General features: G+C 44.6%; 1 protein-coding gene across 6 annotated transcripts in view; it reads right to left on the bottom strand.

Annotated features, from left to right (window-relative positions):
- Window positions 1-378: 378 nt before the first annotated feature.
- Window positions 379-23,658, bottom strand: part of LOC111967631 (protocadherin-19) — a 76,460-nt gene continuing 53,180 nt past the window's right edge. For all 6 annotated transcript variants that reach the window (XM_023992812.1, XM_023992813.1, XM_023992816.1 and 3 more), the window contains exon 5: window positions 379-3,028. In XM_023992812.1, the coding sequence (XP_023848580.1) occupies window positions 2,439-3,028 (590 nt within the window). In that variant the 3' untranslated portion in view covers window positions 379-2,438. The remainder of the gene's footprint in view (window positions 3,029-23,658) is intronic.

The raw sequence follows: 23,658 nt of genomic DNA, 5'->3' as shown, positions 1-23,658 counted from the left end.
CAGCACCTGCCTGAAATGCTAATTGCGACCAAAGCCTGAACAGAAACTATTAATTTCCATGTTATCATGATAAATATAATAGTCATCACTCTATGCACTAGCATGACATTTTCAAGGAAGGCTTCCAGACGATATTAAGATCACATTATAGATTTGAACGAATTATGGTAAGACAAAAGATAATAAAAAAATTGATCATTGCAATATGCTGGGAGGCTGTCATGCTCATTAATTTACAACAATGCGCACACACTCTCTCATATCGTTTCAACACACATATATTTCATTATGAGCTATTTGATGGTAATTTTGAGGAGTGTTAATCAAAGACGACTTTCCCTCTCATACTGTACATTCAGGAAAAACAAGGAAACAAAGTGGAGAACATTTAATAGTTTAATAATAAGCTGCTGTATACATTCAGTGATTATTCAGATTTTCATGTTGCCAGAAGCCATGGGGTGAGACCAGCAAAGACATTCAGCTACAAGATCTATTTCGTTGTATGCAAATGTGTCCTTTTTTCATTTACAATTTTCCATGTTGTACATAGTTTAACTGCAAAGCAACTGAAAACCGCATTGCTGATTTGCAATACGGTTCTTCAAAGACCTTAATTTCCTTCAAACATACAATTCCCACCAAATCTGTTTTGGTTGTGATTGTAAGATTTGACTTGTTCTTAATTATATTTTCAAACTCAATTCAAATGAGATGGTACCTGATGACACAACAGTTGAGCATTCCTTCATCCTTAGTCGCTTACTTGAAGTGTCAACAGGGCCCTTACTCTGGTTCGTATCACTAAGGCCAGTTCCGAAGTGAGGAACTTACGGGGAACCTTAGTCCAAAAACAGACACAGAAATAGTTGGAATCATCTCAATAGTTGAAAAAACTATCTTAAACCTCTTCATCTCACTTAAATAAATTAAGCGGTCTTTAAGGTTTTGTTTGTGTCCTTTTTGGTTCATTTTGCTATCTCATTCAAAGCTCAACTGGCACACTGCTGTTGCTGCTGAAATTGCTTTTTTTGTTTTTACATTTTCTATTTGCCCACACAAAAACTTCATGGCACAAGAACTGACCAATAAGAAACTCTTTACAACAAGGTAGACTGCAAGTCAACAGTTGCCAGGGGTAACACAGTAAACAAAAGAATCCAAGTTCATTTCAAAAATAAAAAAGAATCATGATCAATAAAAAAGCAAAAATAAATGAATCAACAAAAAGCCAGTTAATTTCAAGTTTAACTTACTGATAAAATAACTAAAATAACTACACAGCATTAAATATTCTCATTATACATTTTTAAATTATTTATAAAATATATTTTGGCATATGTTTTTTTCTTTTTGTGTTTGTGTAACAAACGCTACCGTAGCTTCAGCTGAACACCGATGTTTATTATTATTATTTTTTACTCTTGAAACAAAACATTAAAGGGATTGTCACATAACAACAGGTTATTAAAAATGATACTAGTATACCCTATACAGAGGTTCACATAGCAAGACGTGAGTGACGATCCCTCTATTCTAGCCCCATAGTCAAAACTCAGAAAAAGTACAAGACCAGAGCACAAAGTTCCTAACTGTGCTCCACTGGCTACAATCAAGATTGGGCACAGGAGATTTCTAAAGCAATGTTTTTTTCCCCCCTCTCCCATACATCTCGGTCGTGACGGAAGTGCCTGGGCAGATAGCGAGTTCATTTAGCTCCATCGGTGATAAGCCATAAATACTGTTCCCCCCCTTCCATTCCGTCTTTACGACTGAGCACCTGTTCAAGACGCGCATGGAGGCAATGGTTCAAAGAAGAACAATCCTGTGTACGTCTGTCTGTTGTCAGCTGTTGCGCTGTGGTGAGCTCACTCTACAAAGGAAACAACAAGTTGATTTGACAGCCGAGCCAAACTGCAAACCAAATGAAGGCAATCTCAGTTAGTGATACAAAAAAGTTCAAAAGGCATAACTGTACTTTTATATCTGTCAGTGTAGGTGTCCAATCCACAAAAATTCGAACAGTGCCAGCCTCGGCGGGGAAAGAGGCCGAATCCGGCCGAAGGGGCACGATTGGGCGTGTCACACAGTCAACAGTAACCTGCCTGTCCACTGGCTGCAGACGGGGTGAGCAGCAAACAAACGGAAAAGCAAACAAGAAATGTACTGCGACTACAACAAAGCCACATCCAAGGCCTTCACTTTTCTTGAGGAACACAACACAAAGCTCAGCATATTCCAGTACGGTTCCATATCTGGGCTGTGTCAGAACTGGTCGTTAGGTACTGTATACTATGCTCAAGATGTCTCTCTTTCTTTCTTTCTTGCCTCGGCTTGAGTTTCTCCTGCGTACACACAGCTATGGCGGAGTATATATATACGTGTTGGTTTATAGTGTGTGTGTGTGTGTGTGTGTGTGTAGGCTCCCCTGAGGCCCGTTAGAGCACAATGTCCTTCAGGCGCTTGCTGCTGGGAGACTCCTTCTCAAGATGGCCGCTGTCGTGGAGGAGCGTGTTGATCTCCCGGACGGCCGGCTCGCTGTCCTTTCCCTCGGGCTGTCGCAGCATGCTGTGGTTGGCGATGCGCTCAGCGTCGCGGCACTTGAGCGTGTTGTAGCCGGATGGCGCCTTGGCCAGCGGGCTTTTCAGGTGCACAGGGGAGGTGATGGGGCTGGCTGCCTCGCGCCCGTTGCCTGCCTCGCGCACAGCGCCGCCGTTGGCCTTGGGGCTGTATGCCTGCGACTCCATCATTGTCCGCTTGTTGCCCTTTAGCTCGCCCCGCTCTGGGTCCTCTGGGCCGTCCTTGCCGAAGGTGGCAAAAGTCCGTTTGATGGTGCCGGTGCCGCAGTCCTCGTAGTGGGGCACATCCACGGTGGTGGCCTCGATGGACAGGGCAATGACGTTATTACGTGGGTGGCCATGCTCAGGAGACTTGCCACGGGCTGGGCCGGGCACACGGGGCATCCAGCAGCGGTCCGAATGGCCCAGGATACGACACTCGTCCTGGCAGTGGAAGCCTTCGCTTGAGTCTGCAGAGAGGGGGAAGAAGGGGGGGGGGGATTGAAGAGAAGGAAATCATTAGTTTTGTCTGTTGAACTGGCCTATTTTTCAGCGCTTTAACTCATTCACGCTTTGCTTTCATGGATTTCACCATGGTTTGTTTCTGGTACTTTCATCTTATTGAAAGGTGTCAGAAACCTGAAAAAATGAAGAAAATTTTGTGGCAGCCCCAGTTTATATTTTTCGTGTGTAATTTGCTTTCTCTTTCATGTATGGCGTTTCTGCCATCTACACAAGACTCTTCTCCTGCTGCCTTGCCGTTGCTTCCAGACGACTAGAGATCTGCACGTTTGAGGCACTTTTAATGCGCCAATTAAAGGACGTATTATTAAATCAAAAGTCAATTTCCAGCTCATGCACCATCAGGTTTTCTATAGCAACACTTGATGAATGCCAGGGTTTAAAAAGTGCAATCAGATATTCCCACGAAGAGAGACAGCAGCCACGTTGCCATATTGGTGCCTAGTTCATCTAGCTCAGTCTCTGTCATCTGGCACCAAGTTATAAATATATAATGATGCTTAAATGCTGAAAAAAATATTTGGCTGAGTCTGCATAACTGCATATCCTTTGTGTCAAAGGGAAGGGCTTTCAAGACGATTTTTGTAACATTATAAAAACAATTTTAAAAAGCCAAGCGCTCTAGTTTTGAGCTGTCGTCCTCTTTTCTGTCGTTTTGTTATCTAAGTGAAAATTGTCTGTAATTTTGACATGTTTTATTTTTTTTATCCATATGCCAGTCGAGTGAGTTCTGGATGCTGAGGCCTTTTGAATCCATACATTCATTATTGGCCATCTGGACAGATAACCTAACAAGGGCACATGTAAGATGCCGTGTTTACGAATACCATCAAAGAGTGTGAGCCTCTCACCAAATCACACACCCATCACAAAGCAGGCAAAGGATGGCTTTATACTGACATGTTGAACGCAAGTGAAGAGCAAGTTCTGTTATGAGAATGAAAAGGATGTTTGTGGATAAGTAGCATCTCACTACAATCGCACTCGTGAAAAAAGACTGAATAACATCTACAGTAGAGCTACCATGTTAAAGCCCAAATATACACAGTCATTCATCTTAACCATTCACAATGCCACTGCTGTGCCTCCGAGTTCTCTCTGTTGGCCTCGGCCTTGTAAAAGAAACTGACACGCAGATGTTCAGTGACCACATTTCTAAGCCTCCCGATTTGGTCCTCGCCTCCTAAGGGCAAGGGGCCCTCCTCCCACACGAGAGGCCCAAGGTGACAAGAAGGGATTGTGGGTAGGAATTGCCGCGCGCCACACATTTACATCTGGTACTCGCAGCTTGACAGATCACCTATTTAAAATCACTAATTACTGTTTTCTTCCCCTCTTTTCTGCACTCTGAGGAACACCTCTGCTTTGGGCGATCAGATCGATATTTAAAGATCGCTTTCCAGGGTCAAGGCTGCCGGAACTGTCTCCCTCTTAAACTGTGATCCTATGAGATTGAAAGATGACTGAATGGCTGGCTGACTTGCTAACTGGCTGGCTGGGTTCGTGGGCCATTTAAACCATGCTATGGCTGATCTCAGTATAGGATTACGTGGGTTTGCTCAAGGCCAGGGACAGTGGAGCTCAAGAGGCCAAGCGGGCAGCCATGACCATGGGTGACCAACGTCAATTCCATCATGAATGTTTCATGGAAGGGCTGTGCTGAAGGATTACCTTGAGCTTTGCAGTGTGTGTGTGTGTGTGTGGGGGGGGGGGGGCGGGGTTGTGTACCCTGACGCATATTGCCTGTGTCTGCAATATGCACACAGACACACACCCTCCCTCCTTCCCTCTCTTCACACGCTTGTCCATACACACTCCCGCCCACACACTCTGATGTGCACAGGGGAACATGGCGAAATTAAAATGGAATAGAAAATAAAGCTCTGGATCGACTCTGGTGGCTCAAATTTAGTATGTAATTACCAGGGCCTGTGAACACACACAAGACTACATCTTGAAAGGGGCTTTTCATCACTTAAAGTCAATGTTATCACCATGGAAACGAGTGGTTGAGCTTTACCATTATCCATACTGCTCTCTGTGGCAGAGACTGGCTATAGAGCACCTGGCATATTGTACCATCCCAATCTCCTCTTCAGAACTTCTGCTCTCCTATGAGGATCTTCCTCCTTTTCCAGGGAAGCTAGATTTAACTGAAAGATCTCAGGACACAAAGAAGACATATTTAAAGCCTATGCTTTATGCTGAGCCATCCATGCAACGCGCAGTGAATATACCCTTTCTCACCCACTTCCTTTAGGGGACCTCTGGAGAGAGAGAGCGGTTCTGTTGCAAATGACATCGTTCTGAAAGCCGGMGCGCTATTAACGAAACGTTCACATCCTGACTCCGCTTAGAGGTTCACAACACAAGCAGATGTCATTCTCAAAGGTCCCCCCGAAGACGACAAAACAACATTGAAAATAAAGAAAAATTAAGAAGAACGACGGGTCTTCGGTCGACCCCTGACAAAGCCGAATCTCTTGGGTGGGGGGGGGGGGGAGCTAAATCTAATGCTCACAAATGAAGCAATTAAATGCTCTTTATAGCCGGGATCTGAAACGCCACAAGCTGAGAGGAAGAGCAAGAAGGAGGCACCCTCCTGCTGTGAATGCCTATTGAAAGTCATCAGGAAAATAAGCTTGCCAATCAGTTCCATGAAAAAAACTTAAAGTACAGACAGAGCCGTTCGTTCTATATCATTTCCTATCTAGGATTTAATACCTATTAATTACTGAGGGCACTCCATCGGGAGTCGGAAGCTCGCATGTGTTTTCAATCATTCCAGATTTGAAATAGAAATCGAGTTAAATGGAGAGAAGGGGGGGGGGGGGAATCACAACGATTCAAGTCCCTCAGCACTGCTGACAATTCAGACATGTTGTGCCTTTTATTCCGCATTGGGGCGTCAACAGAATACCAAAGGCTTTGGGGAGCACTTTAAATATGTATGCCCTTATAAACGTAACACATAGTGTAGGCGAATAATAAATAGTGGCACTTCAAATGCAAAAGCCAAAATCTCCTGGTAGATATCGCCTGTGTTTTACATAGAATAACATTGGTTTACATCAGCATGAAGAACGGAGCCCACCTGTTCCCCCTCGTTCCTGCTTTCTCTGCTGTATTCATTCACTTGGAGCTCCGCTCATTCAGCCACCTCACTTTCTGCCCCCTTCCTCATTCACGGGAATGTGTCACAGCCTTAGGTCACGGCAGATAGGAAGTCAGCGGGTAGCTCTTTGAGCCTGGCACAGCCATCCCTCAGTGTACCGTTGCTAGCATACCTTTAATGATCCACCATAGGTTGCGCACCCGGAGGTGCTATTTGTTTGTGGCTAATGTAGAAAAAGTGAGCGAGTCGGCTAAATTAGCAAACGGCTGAGGATGAAATTGCCTAACAGTGAGCACAAAAGGGGAGTATTTTGCTCATATGTAGAAAAGACTCTACCCCCAAAACTCAGCGCTTGCGCCAGAAATCTGTTGTCTTGTTTGGCAGGGTAATGTGCTTTCACTTTGAAAACAAACACTGTTTTCCCTCTAAAAAGTACAACAAGAGAACCTCCAGGTAATCCTATAAAATGAGGGGGGAGAATGTAGAGTAATGTCTTAACGAATGAGGCGGCTTTGACTAGAAARCCAGGGGTGACTCGATGCAGGCCCAAATTCTGGAGGCTACTCACACTCGGTTTCTATTGGGGGGCTTAATTGCAGCCATGGGGCTGTGAGATTCTCTGTATGACATCATTCAGTCAGTTTGGGTTCTCTGAACTATGAGCCCTAAAAATTATTTAGAGCAGTAAGAGTCTTTAAAAAGTAGTATTAGAAAAAGGTGGATGAGGATATATTCTTAAAGATAATTGTATATAGTCATATACCCTATGGTTAGGACCATGTACCATTTTATTCCACTTTATTTAGCAATGATTAGTGCTATTGATAATGATTATGATAGCCCAATAATACCGTAACAACACTGTGCTGCCCCAAAATAAAGAACATTGTCAGACGACACCATGTTGAGATCATTCATCAGACGCTACACTGGCAAACATGATTTGGAGAGATGTTCAACTTTTCATTTATTTCGCCCTCAAAAACTTTACTTTTCTACTGTCACTCTGTTTGTTGTTTCACCCCCCCCCCCCGTCATCTTCGATATTGGTCTCTGTGTCCAATGGCTGAAACAATGAATTTACAGCTTGTTTGTGTGAGAAGAAAAAAGTGATTGGCTCTGGGAGAACGAAAGACCAAACTGCTATGTCTGATATTTTGTTTTGTCTCTTTCACTTCGCTGCAAGAGTGGTGCTGCCTGTAGATGACTGGTACTGAAATCTGAGCAGTTATCCAGCCACTGACCCCTTTAACCTTTAACCTTTAACCCCTTTTACTGCAGTGGGCTAAATCAAGGTAACACAGAGTGATTCTTTGTAGTCTTAAACAAATCTACTTTGAAACAAAGTATACACTTCACACACATGGTTATGGGCATAAAAAATAAGTCACCTGTACCATGTCAGATATAGAGTTGAAATGTATTCCATTTTGAGTTTATATCCCAATATTACACTATATACATCACAGAAGATTGTCTATGTCAAAAGGTTTTGTTATATTTCAAAGACACATAGACATATTAATGATGAAATTGTGAAAAAATATGAATACCATTCCACCCATGAGGCCAAAGAGGGTGCTTATGGTCATTGACTGCAGGAAAAGGCTACGGACAAGGCTGGTGGCAGGCCGCCTCTCCGAGTGACATCACTCCTCATGCACCACAACAAAGCCCACACGTTGCTGCACTTGAGGTGCCAGTCCCTATCTGTGACAGTGGAATTGCTGTTTTGTAATTGCTCTCCATATTCATTTTCCATTCTACCAGCCAGAGACTAAATTACCAAGATTACATCTAATTTGTCCCACAGTCTCTCAATGCTCAACTGCTGATGCAGAAGCTCCCTCRGCAGAAAAATCTGAGAGAGACATTTCAGAAATGGAGAACTAGGAATTTAGTGTCTGTGTGGTTGCTTGGTGCTAGAGCTAAGTTGAATTCTCAGGCAACCCTGGACTCTGCTGAAAACCTGGGTTGTGTATATTAGGCACCAAATGAAAGAAAAKGGACTGAAACAGGGAGGCACTACCTTAAACAATGATATATGCACATTTTCCATTTTCCATTTTTTGCTAAATGTTTAAACCCTGTGCCCCAATGAACACAACCCTGATTAACTTGGTCATGGCTTACCCAGACATAGTGGGTCAGGGGCTTTACAGTCTGGTCATGCTTTAGCTAGCTCTAACGCTATTTGCCATCCACTATTACTGGGCTTGAGCGGGGCCAGGCCTGCCAGTGAGGCAGCCTCCYTCCACTACAACCCACCAGGGAGAGTCCAAGCGCTGCTGTCATCCCAGCCAGCCAATTCAGTCGGCCGGTGCCATTAATCAGCCGTGAGCCCTGGTTCCTGCGGGAGTGCAAGATGGAGTGTGATGGTCTTGTTTTTACAAACATTGGAGGGGCATCCTTACCGTGCCGTGCAAGCCCATCATTCTCCCAGCACCGCCACAGCAGCCGAGGCCTTTCCCTCCTCTCCATCCACTGCCTCCTACTCCCAACAGCATCTGGTTCACTCAACCCCCTTCCTCCTCCCAACCGCGAGTCTATCCCTCCTCCCCATCCACGCTTCTCCCTCCCTCTTCCTTCCTCTCAACTTGTCTCTTGTCTTCTCTCGTCTTACATAAAGCGCATCACTTTTATTAAATCTACCCTTCTTCCCAAAAATCTCTCTTTTTTTGGTGTCGTTATCCGACCCCTCCAGACTTCCTTCTCCTCTCTTCCTCTCATCCTCTTTACCGTCAGTCAGATTATTAATTATGGAGGAAATTAGAGTCGCTGGGAAGCCGTGTTAAGACTGTCATACGGATGGGGAACTGAGAGAGCGGGGGGCCCTAAGCTGCCTCCATTTCGGAGCATTAGTACCAGTAAATTTATCAGGGAAGTGATTTGCTATCTAGTCCATCGAGCGGCTGGGTGTGTGTCTGACAGGCCAGTCTCTTCCGTGAAGGCCCTGGCTGTGTGATTCGTTGGCGGCTAATGTAAACTGACAGGCTTTCTTATATATCTCTGGTCAACACCACCAACCACTACCCTTACCGCCTGTTTATTTTACAAGTACCACTGTCATTAATTACTTTAAAAGCTAAACTATAAATCATGCCAAATTCCAGAGAACATTTTCCTCCCTTCTCCAACCACCCCTTCTCCTCCTCCCTCCATTCTCCCCCTCGCTCTCTGTTTTGCTGCCCCATCAACTCCTGGCATGTGTGCATTCCATCGCAGGTTCCTCTTTTTTTAAAGAATGAATCTCCAAACTGGTGCTGACAAACAATGCGATGGCTTCTAAATTGGTACAAACAGCATATGTTTAACAGCTGTGTAACTGCGACGGGGAGAAGAGAATCTTTTTTTTTTTTTGCTATGCTGTTTTCATAAATCACTTTGACCAAAACACTGCAGTAGGCAGCGATGACAAAGGCAGAAGTGGCGAGCCAATGGACTGCTTTATATAGTGGTAACGAACGTGAGCTGGTTGTCATTATGAAATATGCCCAAGTGGGCTGGCGTGAAGTTTTTTCCAAGTGCCCTGGCAGGCGACTAATTCTATTTTCCTGGGAGGCACCTTTCCTCACCCTATCAAACAGTGGCTCTATTTAGGAGATATAACCATCAATGGCAACTAGAGGTCACAGAAGCCTGGTTAAAGGTTCTAAAAATGCCATCGCTGGCTCCAGGGGCTCAGCCTTTACTGGGAACATGGCGTAGGGAATGCTCAGAGGGGCAGGTTTCAAAGTGATCATGACTGATCTTGTGTGAGCTAGTGGGATGTAGGATGTAGGCGACTTGGATCACAGCGTAATAATTCCTAGGGTGGGAGGGGTCGGCTCACGCCCGAGGCTCTGATTTGACGACAGCCTGACACACACACACACTCTGCCAGCTCAGGCCAACATATCAACAAGAGTAGGATCTATCCTGAGAAATCCTCAACGCAGTCTGTACTGCATCCTARGCGACCGGCTAATTAGATGAAGAGTGACACAGGATACCATTCTAGGGGTGCTGCTCACCCACTAAAGTGTCCTCCTATTGGCAGACCCTCAAATGAACCTGGCTCATTGCAGGGCCACAACAACAGTGGCACGCACCCCCAGAACACTCAATCCCCATTTTCTCCACAGTCCCAATCCCTGACCTGCCATTGGCTCTCTCATTTCCTCTCTCTGTAATGGCATGGACAGAGGAAGGAATGACATCTTTAAATACATTGTAACAAATGCTGCATTTCTGCTGTGTTTAAGCTTGACCGAGCTAGCAAGCTAATTTGCTTCGGCAAAAACCCTTGAGTCTGAGARAGGGATCGAGGAGGGACAAACGCAGACAGTAAATTACATCTGTGATGGGGGAACATTGACGAGCTGGGCTTTTGGGGTTGAGGGATGGAGAGGGGGGAGTAGGCAGAGGCAGGAAGACGCAAATCCCTTCGACGAGGTAAGCAGGATATAATCATCGCTGAGGCTTTCTACCCATCTCCAGGGAAGCAGTCTTAGCTAAGGAGTCCCTTATGGGACAGTTCTCAAATGAGTCTATTTGTGGAATTTGTAGAACCAGAGTTTGAGTCTGAGAATATTCGAAGAGTAGAGTGGGTGAAAGATGCGCTGGGTGCTCTGCCATGTATGACAACAACTTTAAATGAAATCCCAAGTTCAAGAAACAGCAACACTCCAAAAGGTTTCTTTAAAAAAGCCACCCCACTCTCACCCCAGTGCTACCATAAACCAATTCCCCTTACATTTTGTATTTTTATTTCCAAGTGTGGTGTTTTATTCACTCAGGAAACCCAACACAATAGCTCAGTTCCCATCTGACCACGAACCCACCTGGACATCCGGCAGCCTGAGTTCAACAAATCAATGTGTCTTCCTCTAAACAGCTGGGCCCAGCATGCCGAGACATTGAATATACTAACATCGCTAGACTCCATGGCATTCCCTATATAGTGTACTACTTTTGACCAGAGCTCTATGGCTCTGTCTATGAGCCACGGTCAAACGTAGTGCACTAAATAGGGAATAGGGTGCGATTTGGGACTCTTCCCATCTCTGTCTCTTCCCAGTGAGACTCGGCACTGCTTGAACAGAGGCCCCTTACATAATTAATGTAATGTGCCTTCTCATTCAGTCATGTTCACTCTGTGTCTGCTGGGACTATGTGTTTTATATTCCGTTTTATCTCTCAGCAGAAAGACGCCAGAGCATTCTCTCTCTCTCTCTCTCTCTCTCTGTTCCCTCTTTCTTCCCTGTATCTCACTCTCTTTCTCACCCTTCCCCCTTTCTTCCTGTTACTATTTCTCACATTGTCCTTCTTTTCCCTCCATTTCTTTCCACAACCCCCTTTTTTTCATGCTCACTTGAACAATCTATGGAAGTAGAACAATGTGGGCGAGGTTGGTTTGGTTGTGCATGTAGAAACACAGTGAAGCAGGAGGTGGCCCCCCTGGGGAGAGCCTAGCAGTCCGGTAGAAAGGCTTGATAAGAGGCCTGGCGCAGGTCACCCTAACTGTCACAGCTCTGGCTTACTGGAGCAACCCCTAGCCAAAATAAAGTGCAGGTGACRCATAGAGGCTAATGTTGCACAGGGGCTTGTTGTGATTTTCTCCAGTCACAAAAAGGCATTTTTGTATGGTGTCTGGAGGCCCGCTGTTTCTCTGAGGGTCTCCATTATTCACAGCTGAGAGGGCCCTGGCTGTGATGGCACTTAATAGCACCGAGTCCGAGCCCATCTCCACACCACTCTGTTTCTCTAGCCATTGCCTCTACGGCGGAGAGGGGATTGTCAGCAGTACAGCAATCCCGGAGAACTGCGGTGGGCTGGTATCACCCACCGCAGACAGACAAATTGGGGGAAGAAAAGAACACCAGTGAAGTAAGAAAGGAAGAGGGAACCAATAGTTATGTATTTTCTCGACTATGGCAGGTGGTGGGGAGGGAGGAGGGGTGGGGGCTCCTTACTGGATGCTTTATGTATCGTACATTGGGTACGGTTACATGCACACAATAATACGATTATTATGAATACTGAATAATTATGAATAATTATTATGAATAATTATTATGATTAATAAACTAGTTTGGTTTACATGCTTTGCAAGAAGATATCCCTAATAATCCTGTTTACATGGGCACATCTAAAATCAGGCAACTTGATGGGACTTTGATAAATTGCCAATCAAAATAAACTTTCTACCACAGCGACCATGTTATTTTTGGGAAGACTAGTTTGAGTCTGGGTTCGGACCTATAAAGTTTATGTGAAACTATTTCTAAGATCTAACTACTTTCAGTTTTCCGAACTCACTTTACTCGCGCAAAAGAGGGAAGCTCCTTCGGCTGGTGCTGGCACATGTGCAGATGAAATACACAGCTGGAGCGGTGATTTACGTGTCCTAATAATTTGAAAGATTGCTCAGAAATCCAGGTGTTTTAATTGGCGTATTCTTACTTCGATTATGACTTCACTCCGATTAAGCTAAGCAGAGAAAGTTATTTACATGACTAGTGCCATACTCCTCCTACTGCCATAATCAGTTTAATATTGAATTATTAGTGTGCATGTAAACATACTCATTATGATTAAATGGCCTATATGTGACAAAGAAGCAAGCACTTAGCTTGGCACGCTGCCAACCCCTATGCAAGTTAGAATGCCCCATTTAGGGATGGGGCCACACACACACATAMCAAGGTTTGTAGCATGGGGGTGGGGGTAGGATAGGCCCATACATATCCTCAAGGAAACCCGTGTCATAAACTCATAATCTTGTGTGGTGGGATATTACATTAGACGTCTACTGTGAGTGCTGAATGATATCAGTGTCATCTGAGACTTATTAAGTTGTTTAAGATCTCTTTGTGATGCTAATGAGAGCCGAACTGGGAGAAGGTGTCCRTCCCAAATGGCACCATATCCTCTACATAGTGTTCTACTTTTGACAAGAACCCTATGGGCATTGGACAAAGGTAGTGCACTATATAGGCAATAGGGTGCCATTTGGGACGCAGGCCAAGGAAACACAAGATTCCCATTATGGTCATGTGTGTCAGTCTTCTCCAGGCCATATTAATAAGGGGCTTAAGTCCCCTATATACGGTGGCTCTTGTGTGTTCATTGTCTGGGGTATGACGATCAGTCTCTCTGCTGTCTATGTGCAGTCTGGCTCAGAGATTTAATGGGGAATGCATGAGAACAGGACGGCTCATCATAAAAAAAGCAATTTTGTGGGTTTCCTGTCTGCCATTAAACTTAACAGCCAACCTCTCCCATTACTTTTTATCCTCCTTTTTTAAAGGGGTGGAAGGGTGGAAGAGGAGTAAGGGCTGAAAAATCATAATTGGCTCACCAACGAGAATTAACTGATTAAATGGAATTTCTTCCTTTCCAAGGGATAGCCTATTTGATTGGCATACCTTGAATATTCTTGGGATTTTAGTTAGTTTTCTCGTGGAGGAATGGAGGTTGCGTGCATTCAGAGTGGACAAAGGGATCTTGGTTGGAGAGAAGAAGGCATGTGCAAATTATGGTCTGGGCTGTGTGTGTGTGTGGTGGAGGGGGAGTCGTCAGTTTCAGCAGGCCACTGGTTTATCAGTAGCGGCCAGAGGCCTTCTGGCAAGGTTGGGGAGGTGAGGGGGGTTACAGGTGTCCACAGGCCATTTTCTGATCCCCTCCCTCTGTCTGTCCCTTTAATCTTTCATCAATAGCTAATAATCTGGACCCACCTGGCCAACAGGCTTGCTATAGCTGCGGTCATTCTGTACCAAGGGAAAGTCCCTCCCTACTCCTTCTACCTACATTTTTTCATCCTGTTTAAACTGGGTGAATTCAATTTAAATGCTGTGAGCTTATCCGGCCGAGGTCATCATTGGGGACAACCAAGTGGACTTCAGACACTAATCAATGAGGATAAGAGAGAGAAAAGAGGTTTGTTTCGGGTTTCCTCAACCTGTGGCCCCTACAAAGGAAATACGCGAAAACACCGTCTGCTATTATGCATGTTTTATAGGTGGGTTGGCTGGGCTGGTGTGCTAGTGTTCCTTCATTGAAAAATTGGGTCTGCTTTCCCGAATGATTGAATGTTTAAAGAATAAATAATTTGCTGCTGAATATACATGAAGCAGAGTGAGAGATAAAGGAAATGCCAGCTGCCCAGGGTAGTAAACGTTTGTCACCACCTTAATTACCGTAGAAGGAGAAGGAAGTGGCTTCTACCACAAATTCCATATATTTTAAATACACTAAGTGTACAAAACAATAAGACTACCTTCCTCATATTTAGGAATTTGTCGCGGCATGGACTCTACAAGGTGTCGAAAGCATTCCACAGGGATGCTGGCCGATTTTGACGCCAATGCTTCCCACAGTTGTGTCAAGTTGGCTAGATGTCCTTTGGGTGGTGGACCATTCTTGATACACACGAGAAGCACAAGAGAAGGTGAGAGCGAGGGGTATCTCACACAGTTAGAGGAGGAGAAAAGCTTTCTCCTATCTGTCAGGAAGTGTGAGACCCAGTTAAAAGCAGAGATGCACACATTGCAGCAGTGGAGAGATGTGCCTCTCCCTCGCTCACTCTCCCTCTTTTCTCTTCTCCTCCCCTGCTGCAGTGATAAATGTCTCTTTGTATTCTGGACAGAAAACTGCAGGGCTACAATGTACTTGTCAGTAGACAGCTCATTTTCTCTCCCTTAAACAGAGCACAGTATATGCTTAATCTTTCCCTTTGGGTGTAGGCAGGAAATAAAACAAACGCCTATTGCCAAGGACTGGAAYGCCCAGAAAATCGAACCCCATTCATTGCGTGTGTGTTTGCATGTATGCGTGCGTAAGCATATTATGGGCTTGCCTGTATGCACACATGAGCGTGTGCATGTGTGCATGCATGTCTGTGTGAGAGAGTAGCTGTCACGCCCTGACCTTAGAGATCCTTTTTATTCTCTATGTTGGTTAGGTCAGGGTGTGACTAGGGTGGGTACTCTAGTTTTTATCTTTCTATGTTGGCCTGGTATGGTTCCCAATCAGAGGCAGCTGTCTATCGTTGTCTCTGATTGGGRATCATATTTAGGCAGCCTTTTTCCCACCTGTTGTGTGTGGGATCTTGTTTTTGTACTGTAGCCTTTTTGCACTACAAAGCTGCACGTTCGTTTTGTTACTCTTTATTGTTTTGTTGCTGGTTCACATTAATAAACATGAAAAACRCCTTCCACGCTGTACCTTGGTCCAATCCATCCAACAAGGAGCGTTACAGTAGCATATTAAATCAGTGCTGCGACTGCATGGCTGTTCATATCTTTGTGCCTCTATACCCTGTTGAGACGTTATGACTGTAATACTGTAAAGTATTCCTACATGGGAGTCTGCAGTGTAGCAATTAGAGTTGATTAGAGCTGGCTCATTGCAGGCTAGCTGCCAGGCTTGGCCCGGTCTAGACCGAGCGCATACAGGCTCGTGTCTGATACCCAGGGATCCCTGTAATACGAGGCCCAGCTTTGCTTTGGCAGCCACGCACGCACACGCAAGCACACAGACACGTGGATTCACAAGCACATACATACACACACACAGCCTCTCCCAGAGATATTTGTCCTGTCTGCTCGGTTATTGCCACACAGACAGCCTCTGCCAGAGATATTTGTCCTGTCTGGTCGGTTTATTGCCACACACACAGCGTCTGTCAGAGATATTTGTCCTGTCTGCTCGGTTATTGCCACACAGACAGCCTCTGCCAGAGATATTTGTCCTGTCTGCTCGGTTATTGCCACACACACAGGTCCCACTAGTATAGTTCCAAATCATCATCATCAATACAAAAATGAAATTCTCAGTCATTCTAAGATTAGAATTATATGGTATTTCAATCAAGCCAATATACACTGAGTGTACAAAACATTAAGGACATGACATAGACTGACCAGGTGAATCTCGGTGAAAGATATGATCCCTTATTGATGTCACTTGTTGAATCCACAATCAGTGTAGATCAGGGATGACCAACCGGTCACCCCGTTTTTGTAGGCCCGCGGACCAATTTCAATCTGGGAGGAACTCAGTCGGGGTCTCAATTTACTGTTGAGAGTTAGAATACATTAGGTGCAATTTATACATTTTGTTGTGCAGTCACTTAATTAGCCCATATGTGCAAAAAATAAATATTGGTAAATTAGTCTAGCGGACAGCTATAGAAACTTGTAGTAAGCATGATCGAATTACCGATCGGGGTGGGGGCAATTGATGATCAGCTATCATATAAAAAAAACTGCAAACAATTGCCTCCACCCTATGAGAAAATGTGTAGAATCGCAGGAAATGAACAGTAAAACCCCAAAAAGTATCTTTGCTGTCATCTTCGCTGCTCCGCTAAAATGTTTTGCCCGCAAGGTGTGTGTGGGGGGGGGGGTATGGATGTGGGTACGCAGACCCATGACACACTGTGGCCCCTCATGATGAGATCAGTTCTTTTGTAGACCCCACCACCAGAAGTTGCAAAGGTGTGGATGAAGGGGAGGACACAGSTTAAAGAAGGATTTTTAAGCCTTGAGACAATTGAGACATGGATTGTGYCTTTATGAGGGTGAATAGGCAAGACAAAATATTTCAGTGCAAGGGGTATGGTAGTGCCTTTGAACGGGGTGTGGTAGTAGGGTGTGGTAGTAGGTGCCAGGAGCACTGGTTTGTGTCAAGAATTGCAATGCCGCTGAGTTTTTCACACAGTTTTTCAACAGTTTCCCACATGTATCAAGAATGGTCCACCACCCAAAGGACATCCAGCCAACTTGACACAACTATGGGAATCATTGGAGTCAACATGGGCCAGCATCCCTGTGGAATGCTTTTGCCACCTTGTAGAGTCCATRTCCCAACAAATTGAGGCTGTTCTGAGGACAAAAGGAGGGGGGGTGCACATCGCAATATTAGGAAGGTGTTTTGTACATTCAGTGTATAATCATGCCAATTCCAATGTGTTTCGATTAGTGATCCAGGACAGAGCATCCAGTAGGGGTTGAGACCTAGATCTGGAATTTACCCCCAGACAGAGCAGAGATGGTCAGGTCATCTCCACTGGGCTCAGCCCCTGGTTCCAGTCTATGGTTTCCTGGCCATTATTTAGTGTCTGATTAGGCTACAGAGATCTAGCCTGCAGACCTCTAGCGATACCCCCTGAGCCTTGTTACCGGTGGAGACTGTGTTTGAATGTAAATGGGGCTTTRCCAAAGCGAGGACTCTGGAGGTACTAGGACAGGAGTAAGGGGGAAAGGGGAGTACCCAGTGCTGTCACAGGCTTCCACAGTCCAAAAACACAATCATTCAGAAACCACAATAGCCTTCACAACGGTAGACTGCAGACAGCTAGCACGAGGCCCGGGATGGGCTACTCACATTTCAGTCTGTTTTCTCTCTCCTCCAAGCATAGTTATCTCCTCTCTCGCTCTACCCCGCTCTCTCTCATTAACCTTTGAACACACACACTCATTCGCTTGATCTAACACACAGACACAAACACACAGATACAGACACATGCAAACTTGCCCTCTCACACACACACACACACATCCACACATTCTCTCCTTTTCTCTTTTTCCCTCCCTATCAACTCGTCACATGGCCTGTTCTTAACCTTTCCCCCTCTGTTCAGCACTGCCCTGATCCCCCCCTGTGCCCTCCTTCATTGGCTACTAGCTGTGTGTTCGACAAACAATTGTGATTCTACTTGGTTTCTGAGGAGATTATTAACACACCTAGCCTAGCATGCCTAGTAGCTACAGCGGGGTCATGAATAAGCAATGGGAAGAGGTATCCAAGAGCCGTATTTTCTCTCTTTCTCCCTCTCTCTCCCCCGCTCCCAATGAATGCAAGGGATTGTGTGGAAAATGAGCTGTCAGTGGAGGAGATACATCAGGCTCATTGGCGAAGCCCTAGGAAATAATGAAGGACTCCACCATTTCTCCCTCACACGTTCAATATGCTCCTATCCATGACAAGTGCAGGGGAGATGAGCTGATTAAACACATTAGGTGTATTGACGAGGGCTGGAACGTTAGGGTAATGTAAGCYGAAGGTTCAGGGGACGTTGATACAACGTTAGCGCAAAGTCTTGTGAGTCACAGGATGGAGGGGAGGGGAGGMGGAGAGAAATATTTTGTGCGTGTGTGTGCATGGTGCAGAGCGAGCAGCTATGTCACGGGTATAGAAAGAGAGGAGAGGGCCTCAAGCCCGAGTGGAAGCCGTTATTCTTCCCAACSGAATCTGCAATTACCTACATGGCAAACTGACTGACTGAGGGGCCTGCTTGAGGCATATACTGATAATAACACGAATGCACCAGGGCCTGGATTCCCAAAAGCATCTTAAGGTTAAGTTAATCGTTAGAACCTTCGTAGCAGCATCTGTAAGTATCCAAGCTGTTTCCCAAAACCCTTGTTTTTTACAATGCACTTGAAAATGTTCGAAATCTAACGCCTGCCTCAGACCAAATTTAGAACAGCTACTGTAACTTCAGAAAGTATTCACACCCCTTGACTTTTTCCACATTTTGTTGTGTTACAGCCTGAATTGTAAATTGATTTAAATTGAGAATGTGTGTCACTGGCCTACACACAATACCCCATAATGTCAAAGTGGAATAAAAAAAAAAAWGCGAATTTTACAAATTAATTTAAAATGAATAGTCGAAATGTCTTGAGTCAATAAGTTTTCAACCCCTGTTAACAAGTCACATGATAAGCTTCATGGACTCACTCTGTGTGCAATAATTGTTTTTAACATGATTTTTGAGTGACTACCTCATCTCTGTACCTCATCTCATCTCTGTACCCACTCATCTCTGTACCCCACACATACAATATATGTAAGGTCCCTCAGTAGAACAGTGCATTTGAAACACAGATTCAACCAAAAAGACCAGGGAGGGGTAAAAATAAAGAAAGCCAAAATTGAATATCCCCTTGAGCATGGTGAAGTTATTAATTACACTTTGGATGGTGTCAATACGCCCAGTCACTACAAAGACACAGGGATCCTTCCTGTGATACAGGCGTCCAATGGTGACTTTAAAACAGTTACAGAGTTGAATGGCTGTGATAGGAGAAAACTGAGGATGGATCAACAACATTGTAGTTAGTCCACAATACTAACCTAATTAACAGAGTGAAAAGAAGGAAACCTGTACATAATAAAAATATTCCAAAACATGTATCCTGTTTACGAGGCACTAAAGTCATCCTGCAAAAAATGTGGCAAAGCAATTACATTTTTGTCCTGAATACAGTGTTATGTTTGGTACAAATCCAATACAAGACATTACTGAGTACCACTCTCCATATTTTCAAGCATAGTGGTGGTTGCATCGGGTTATGGATATGTTTGTAATTGTTATGGACTGGAGTTTTTCAGGATAAAAAATAAACGTAATGGAGCTAAGCACAGGCAATATCCTAGAGGAAAACCTGGATCAGTCTGCTTTCCACCAGACACTGGGAGATAAATGTACCTTTCAGCAGGACAATAACCTTAAACACCAGGCCAAATCTTGCTTGCCAAGACAATATTGAATGTTCCTGAGTGGCCTAGTTACAGTTTTGACTTAAATCGGCTTGAAAATCTATGGCAAGACTGTCTAGCAATGATCAACAACCAACTTGACAGAGCTTGAACCATTTTTTAAAGAATAATGTGCAAATATTGGATGTTTTTCTGACTGTCTTTCCTCTGGCATTTATGTAATTCTAGTTTTTATATTAATTCAGTTGGCTTGTTGTCAGCCATTTTGTCTACAGTTTTTCAAAAAAGTTAGGACTAGGAAATCAAAATGGACGCTCCCACTTCATGTCTATGTCTGTTAATATAATAACAGACGACATGGACTGTGGACGGGCATAAACAACTGCAAGTGTTCGGAGTTTGATTCAATCAAATGTTAATATTTGGTTGAGCAGCCGTCGGATCCTCTGACACATTCATGGGAGTATTTTGCCTTCTGAGATGGAGAGAGGGAGAGAGAGAACGAGAAAGAGGAGAGAAAAAAATACTCCTACCTGTCAGAGATTTTTTCTCTTCCCTTTTTATTTTCCCTAGTCAAGTCTGCTTACTAGACTCTCAACTCCTCTCTCTCCCTCAGGTTGTCAGCACAAACCCTGTTCCTGTTGCTGTCCTGATTCTGACACCTGTCAGCATTTTCATTAGTAGATYGGAGGAGTAGCAAACTCAAAATGTTCCCTGTGTTGAATTTAGGGCATGTTTTGCGGCATAAACACGCAACACTGCTTTACTGTTTCTTTAATTCAACAGGGGAAGGGAAGTGCTTGACTGGCAGGAAGTTGACTTGGCAGATGAGGGTTTTGAGAGAGAGATGGCGAGACTAGGAGAGCGGTGAAGTTAAGATGGGGGAAGCCTCGTGAAATCAATTAAGAGCAGTGGGACCCTGGTGGATCTGTGCTCCATGGAAGAGCTTCATTCCTGGGCTTCTGCTTCGGGAACACACCCACGGGGCATGGATTGGATTAATGAGTGGAAAACCCCCTCAGGGGTGAAGAATATGGAATATGTGTGGAATGAGACTAATGCCCTGCGACTGCATATGTAGCTGACTTGAGTCTCTCTGGTGCTAAAGACCGGAAAAAATTGTTTTCTGACCAACACTTTTCCCCCTAGAGTCATAATCCAAGAACCAAAGACCTCTGGTAAACTAAACCCTCAAAATGGCCACCAAGAAAAAAACACAAAAAGGCAAAAAAGGACATGGAAAAGTCGAGTTTCTGTGCATTGATCATTTTTGCACTTAACTAGAGAATCCGAGAATCTCGAGCCCTTAAAAAACCCATGGCTCGTCCATGTCTGCAAGGAATTAAGTAAGAGCTTCGATAATCAAAGGATGTGGGGGTAAAAAAAATGGCCGCTTCTTTTTGTTACCAAAGCCTGTGCGGCTGTTTGTCCACTTCTCCCGTGAGACATTAATGGTTCTCTAGAGCCAAAGCTAGCACATTGTATATTTTTTCAACAAAATCCCCTTGACGTTCACAGTCACGCCTATAGAGATCATTTTATACATTTTTCTCCAGCTCCTCTCCCTTCCCTCAACCGTTTATAGCTGGGCGATATCATCCATAGTCACTGCATAAGGGAAAGCATTAATAGTTGACGATATGGGGCCTATATATTTAATGTAATATGATTGTAAGATATTTTATATATTTCCCTAGTGTAATCCATTGGCAGAGTAGATTTCAGACCAAGTTATTCTTAGGAAGAACAGTATCTTCTTACAATGTTTGGTCTCGTCTTAGTGTCACTCAGGTAGACTCTGTTGATTATGGACAAAATACCTCTCCACTAAGTCAAACTATAGTTTAGCTACTRCTGGATTCCAGAGACACAATCCATTATCAAGTATCACATTTCAAATCGAGAAGGATAAATAGAAACGCAGGAAATGGACAAACAAGTCAGTAACATAATCAAAAAGTGCAAAACGGAAGCCTGTAACAAAGGAAGCCTTTGTATTGTGCGAGGGAAACGCAGAGCCTCGGAGAGAGCTCCATGTCTCATATGAGTGGATTCCCACACTGAGACTTTTAAGGAGGGGTGGGGGGTTGTGTGTGTGTGTTCCTCTTTGTCAAAGGTAACAGTACGTCCCACTGTGCAAACACCACCTTTACATGGCGCCTGTGAGAATGGTAAACATTTGTACTGTAAAAAGCTTAGGGAACCCACATGAGGGGAGTTTACTGTACTCCAACTATCCCCCTCCATTTCTTCCTGTTTGCGTTTTGCTTCCGAACACAAGAAAACATCACAATAAAATCACTTTTGTATCCAGAGCCTGTGTTTGTGTCCTTTGGGGCAATTGCAGTGTGTTTTTATTTGAATTTTTGGGCTGTAGTACCAGAAGGAGAGGCAAACTGCAGATCTAAGTCATTCCCTATAGAAACATATCTAAATGGCGGGGTGTTTTGCGAACACGACTGTTTGTTTTGTTCACACAGTTCCCTTTGCCAAACAGGGCTACTGCATGGTCGGCGCCCGGCCGGTGCCCGCTCACATTCAATTAAGACGGATGTGTCTGAACAAACCGTGTTTTCACTTCCCTCGGAACCATCGTGGCTCTCACATCTAGTATATGTTGCTGCTGTAACTTAGCTATCCTGATCTGCTCCTACTTCTGTAAATATATAGGATGCCTCCCAAATGGCGCCCTATTTGGCTAGCAGATAGCCTAGTGGTTAGAGCATTGGGCCAGTAACCAAAATGTGTTGATGTGCCCTTGGGGTTACGCAAGGCACTTAAGCCTAATTGCTCCAGGGCCTCCATTGATAACGCCACTCCCTGAGGGCATCTGAGTTATGCAAGAAAAACATTTCCATTGAAACAGGACACATTTAAGCATCCACCAAATTGTTTTTATATTACTTTTGACCAGGGCCCATGGAGACTCTGGTCAAAAGTAGTGCATTACGGGGCCTCCCGGGTGGCGCAGTGGTCTAGAGCACTGCATCGCAGCACCAGCTGCGCCACCAGAGTCTCTGGGTTCGCGCCCAGGCTCTGTCGCAGCCGGCCGCGACCGGGAGGTCCGTGGGGCGACGCACAATTGGCATAGCGTTGTCCAGGTTAGGGAGGGTTTGGCCGGTAGGGATATCCTTGTCTCATCGCGCTCCAGCGACTCCTGTGGYGGGCCGGGCGCAGTGCGCGCTAACCGAGGGGGGCGGGTGCACGGTGTTTCCTCCGACACATTGGTGCGGCTGGCTTCCGGGTTGGAGGCGCGCTGTGTTAAGAAGCAGTGCGGCTTGTTTGGGTTGTGCTTCGGAGGACGCATGGCTTTCGACCTTCGTCTCTCCCGAGCCCATACGGGAGTTGTAGCGATGAGACAAGATAGTAATTACTAGCGATTGGATACCACGACAATTGGGGAGAAAAGGGGATAAAATAAATAAATAAATAAATAAATAAATAAAAAAGCTGTGCATTACGTAGGGAATAGGATGCTATTTGGGACACAGGCATAGTTCAGCAAAGTATCTTCTCTGCCTTTTCATATTTTCTTAGGGCTGTTACAATACACACACCACAATTGTCTGACTTGTGTCTCCGTCCCTCAAGTCGATGAGCTTCAGTGAATACGTGACAGCGATTTCAGCTAGCTAGCGACAATCGTTATTCGTTGATGCTGGCGGAGTGGAACTAACCTTCCACGGAGTTGCATTATTTTCCAGAGAACGCATAGAGCCACAAATTAATTATCCCTTTCATACCATGACTATAATGTAACACATTTGCCGCGAGAAATTGTATTCAACATCCACTGAAGTAGCTAGCAAGTTTACTTGATGGCGAAGGTAGTTGCCTAGGTAACCAAACCATCAGTCCTAGCTTGCTATTATGAAAATAGAGTCAAACAAATTCGACTTAGCTCAAACATGAAACATGTAAGAATGAAACATTGCCATGGAATTCTACCGTGCTAATGCATGGTGCGTTATA

The sequence above is a fragment of the Salvelinus sp. IW2-2015 genome, linkage group LG8, assembly GCF_002910315.2.
Source record: "Salvelinus sp. IW2-2015 linkage group LG8, ASM291031v2, whole genome shotgun sequence".
In the NCBI taxonomy this organism is placed as follows: Eukaryota; Metazoa; Chordata; class Actinopteri; order Salmoniformes; family Salmonidae; genus Salvelinus; species Salvelinus sp. IW2-2015.
The sequence above is the reverse complement of the archived record's forward strand: the minus strand, read 5'-3'. Positions and strand labels throughout refer to the sequence as shown.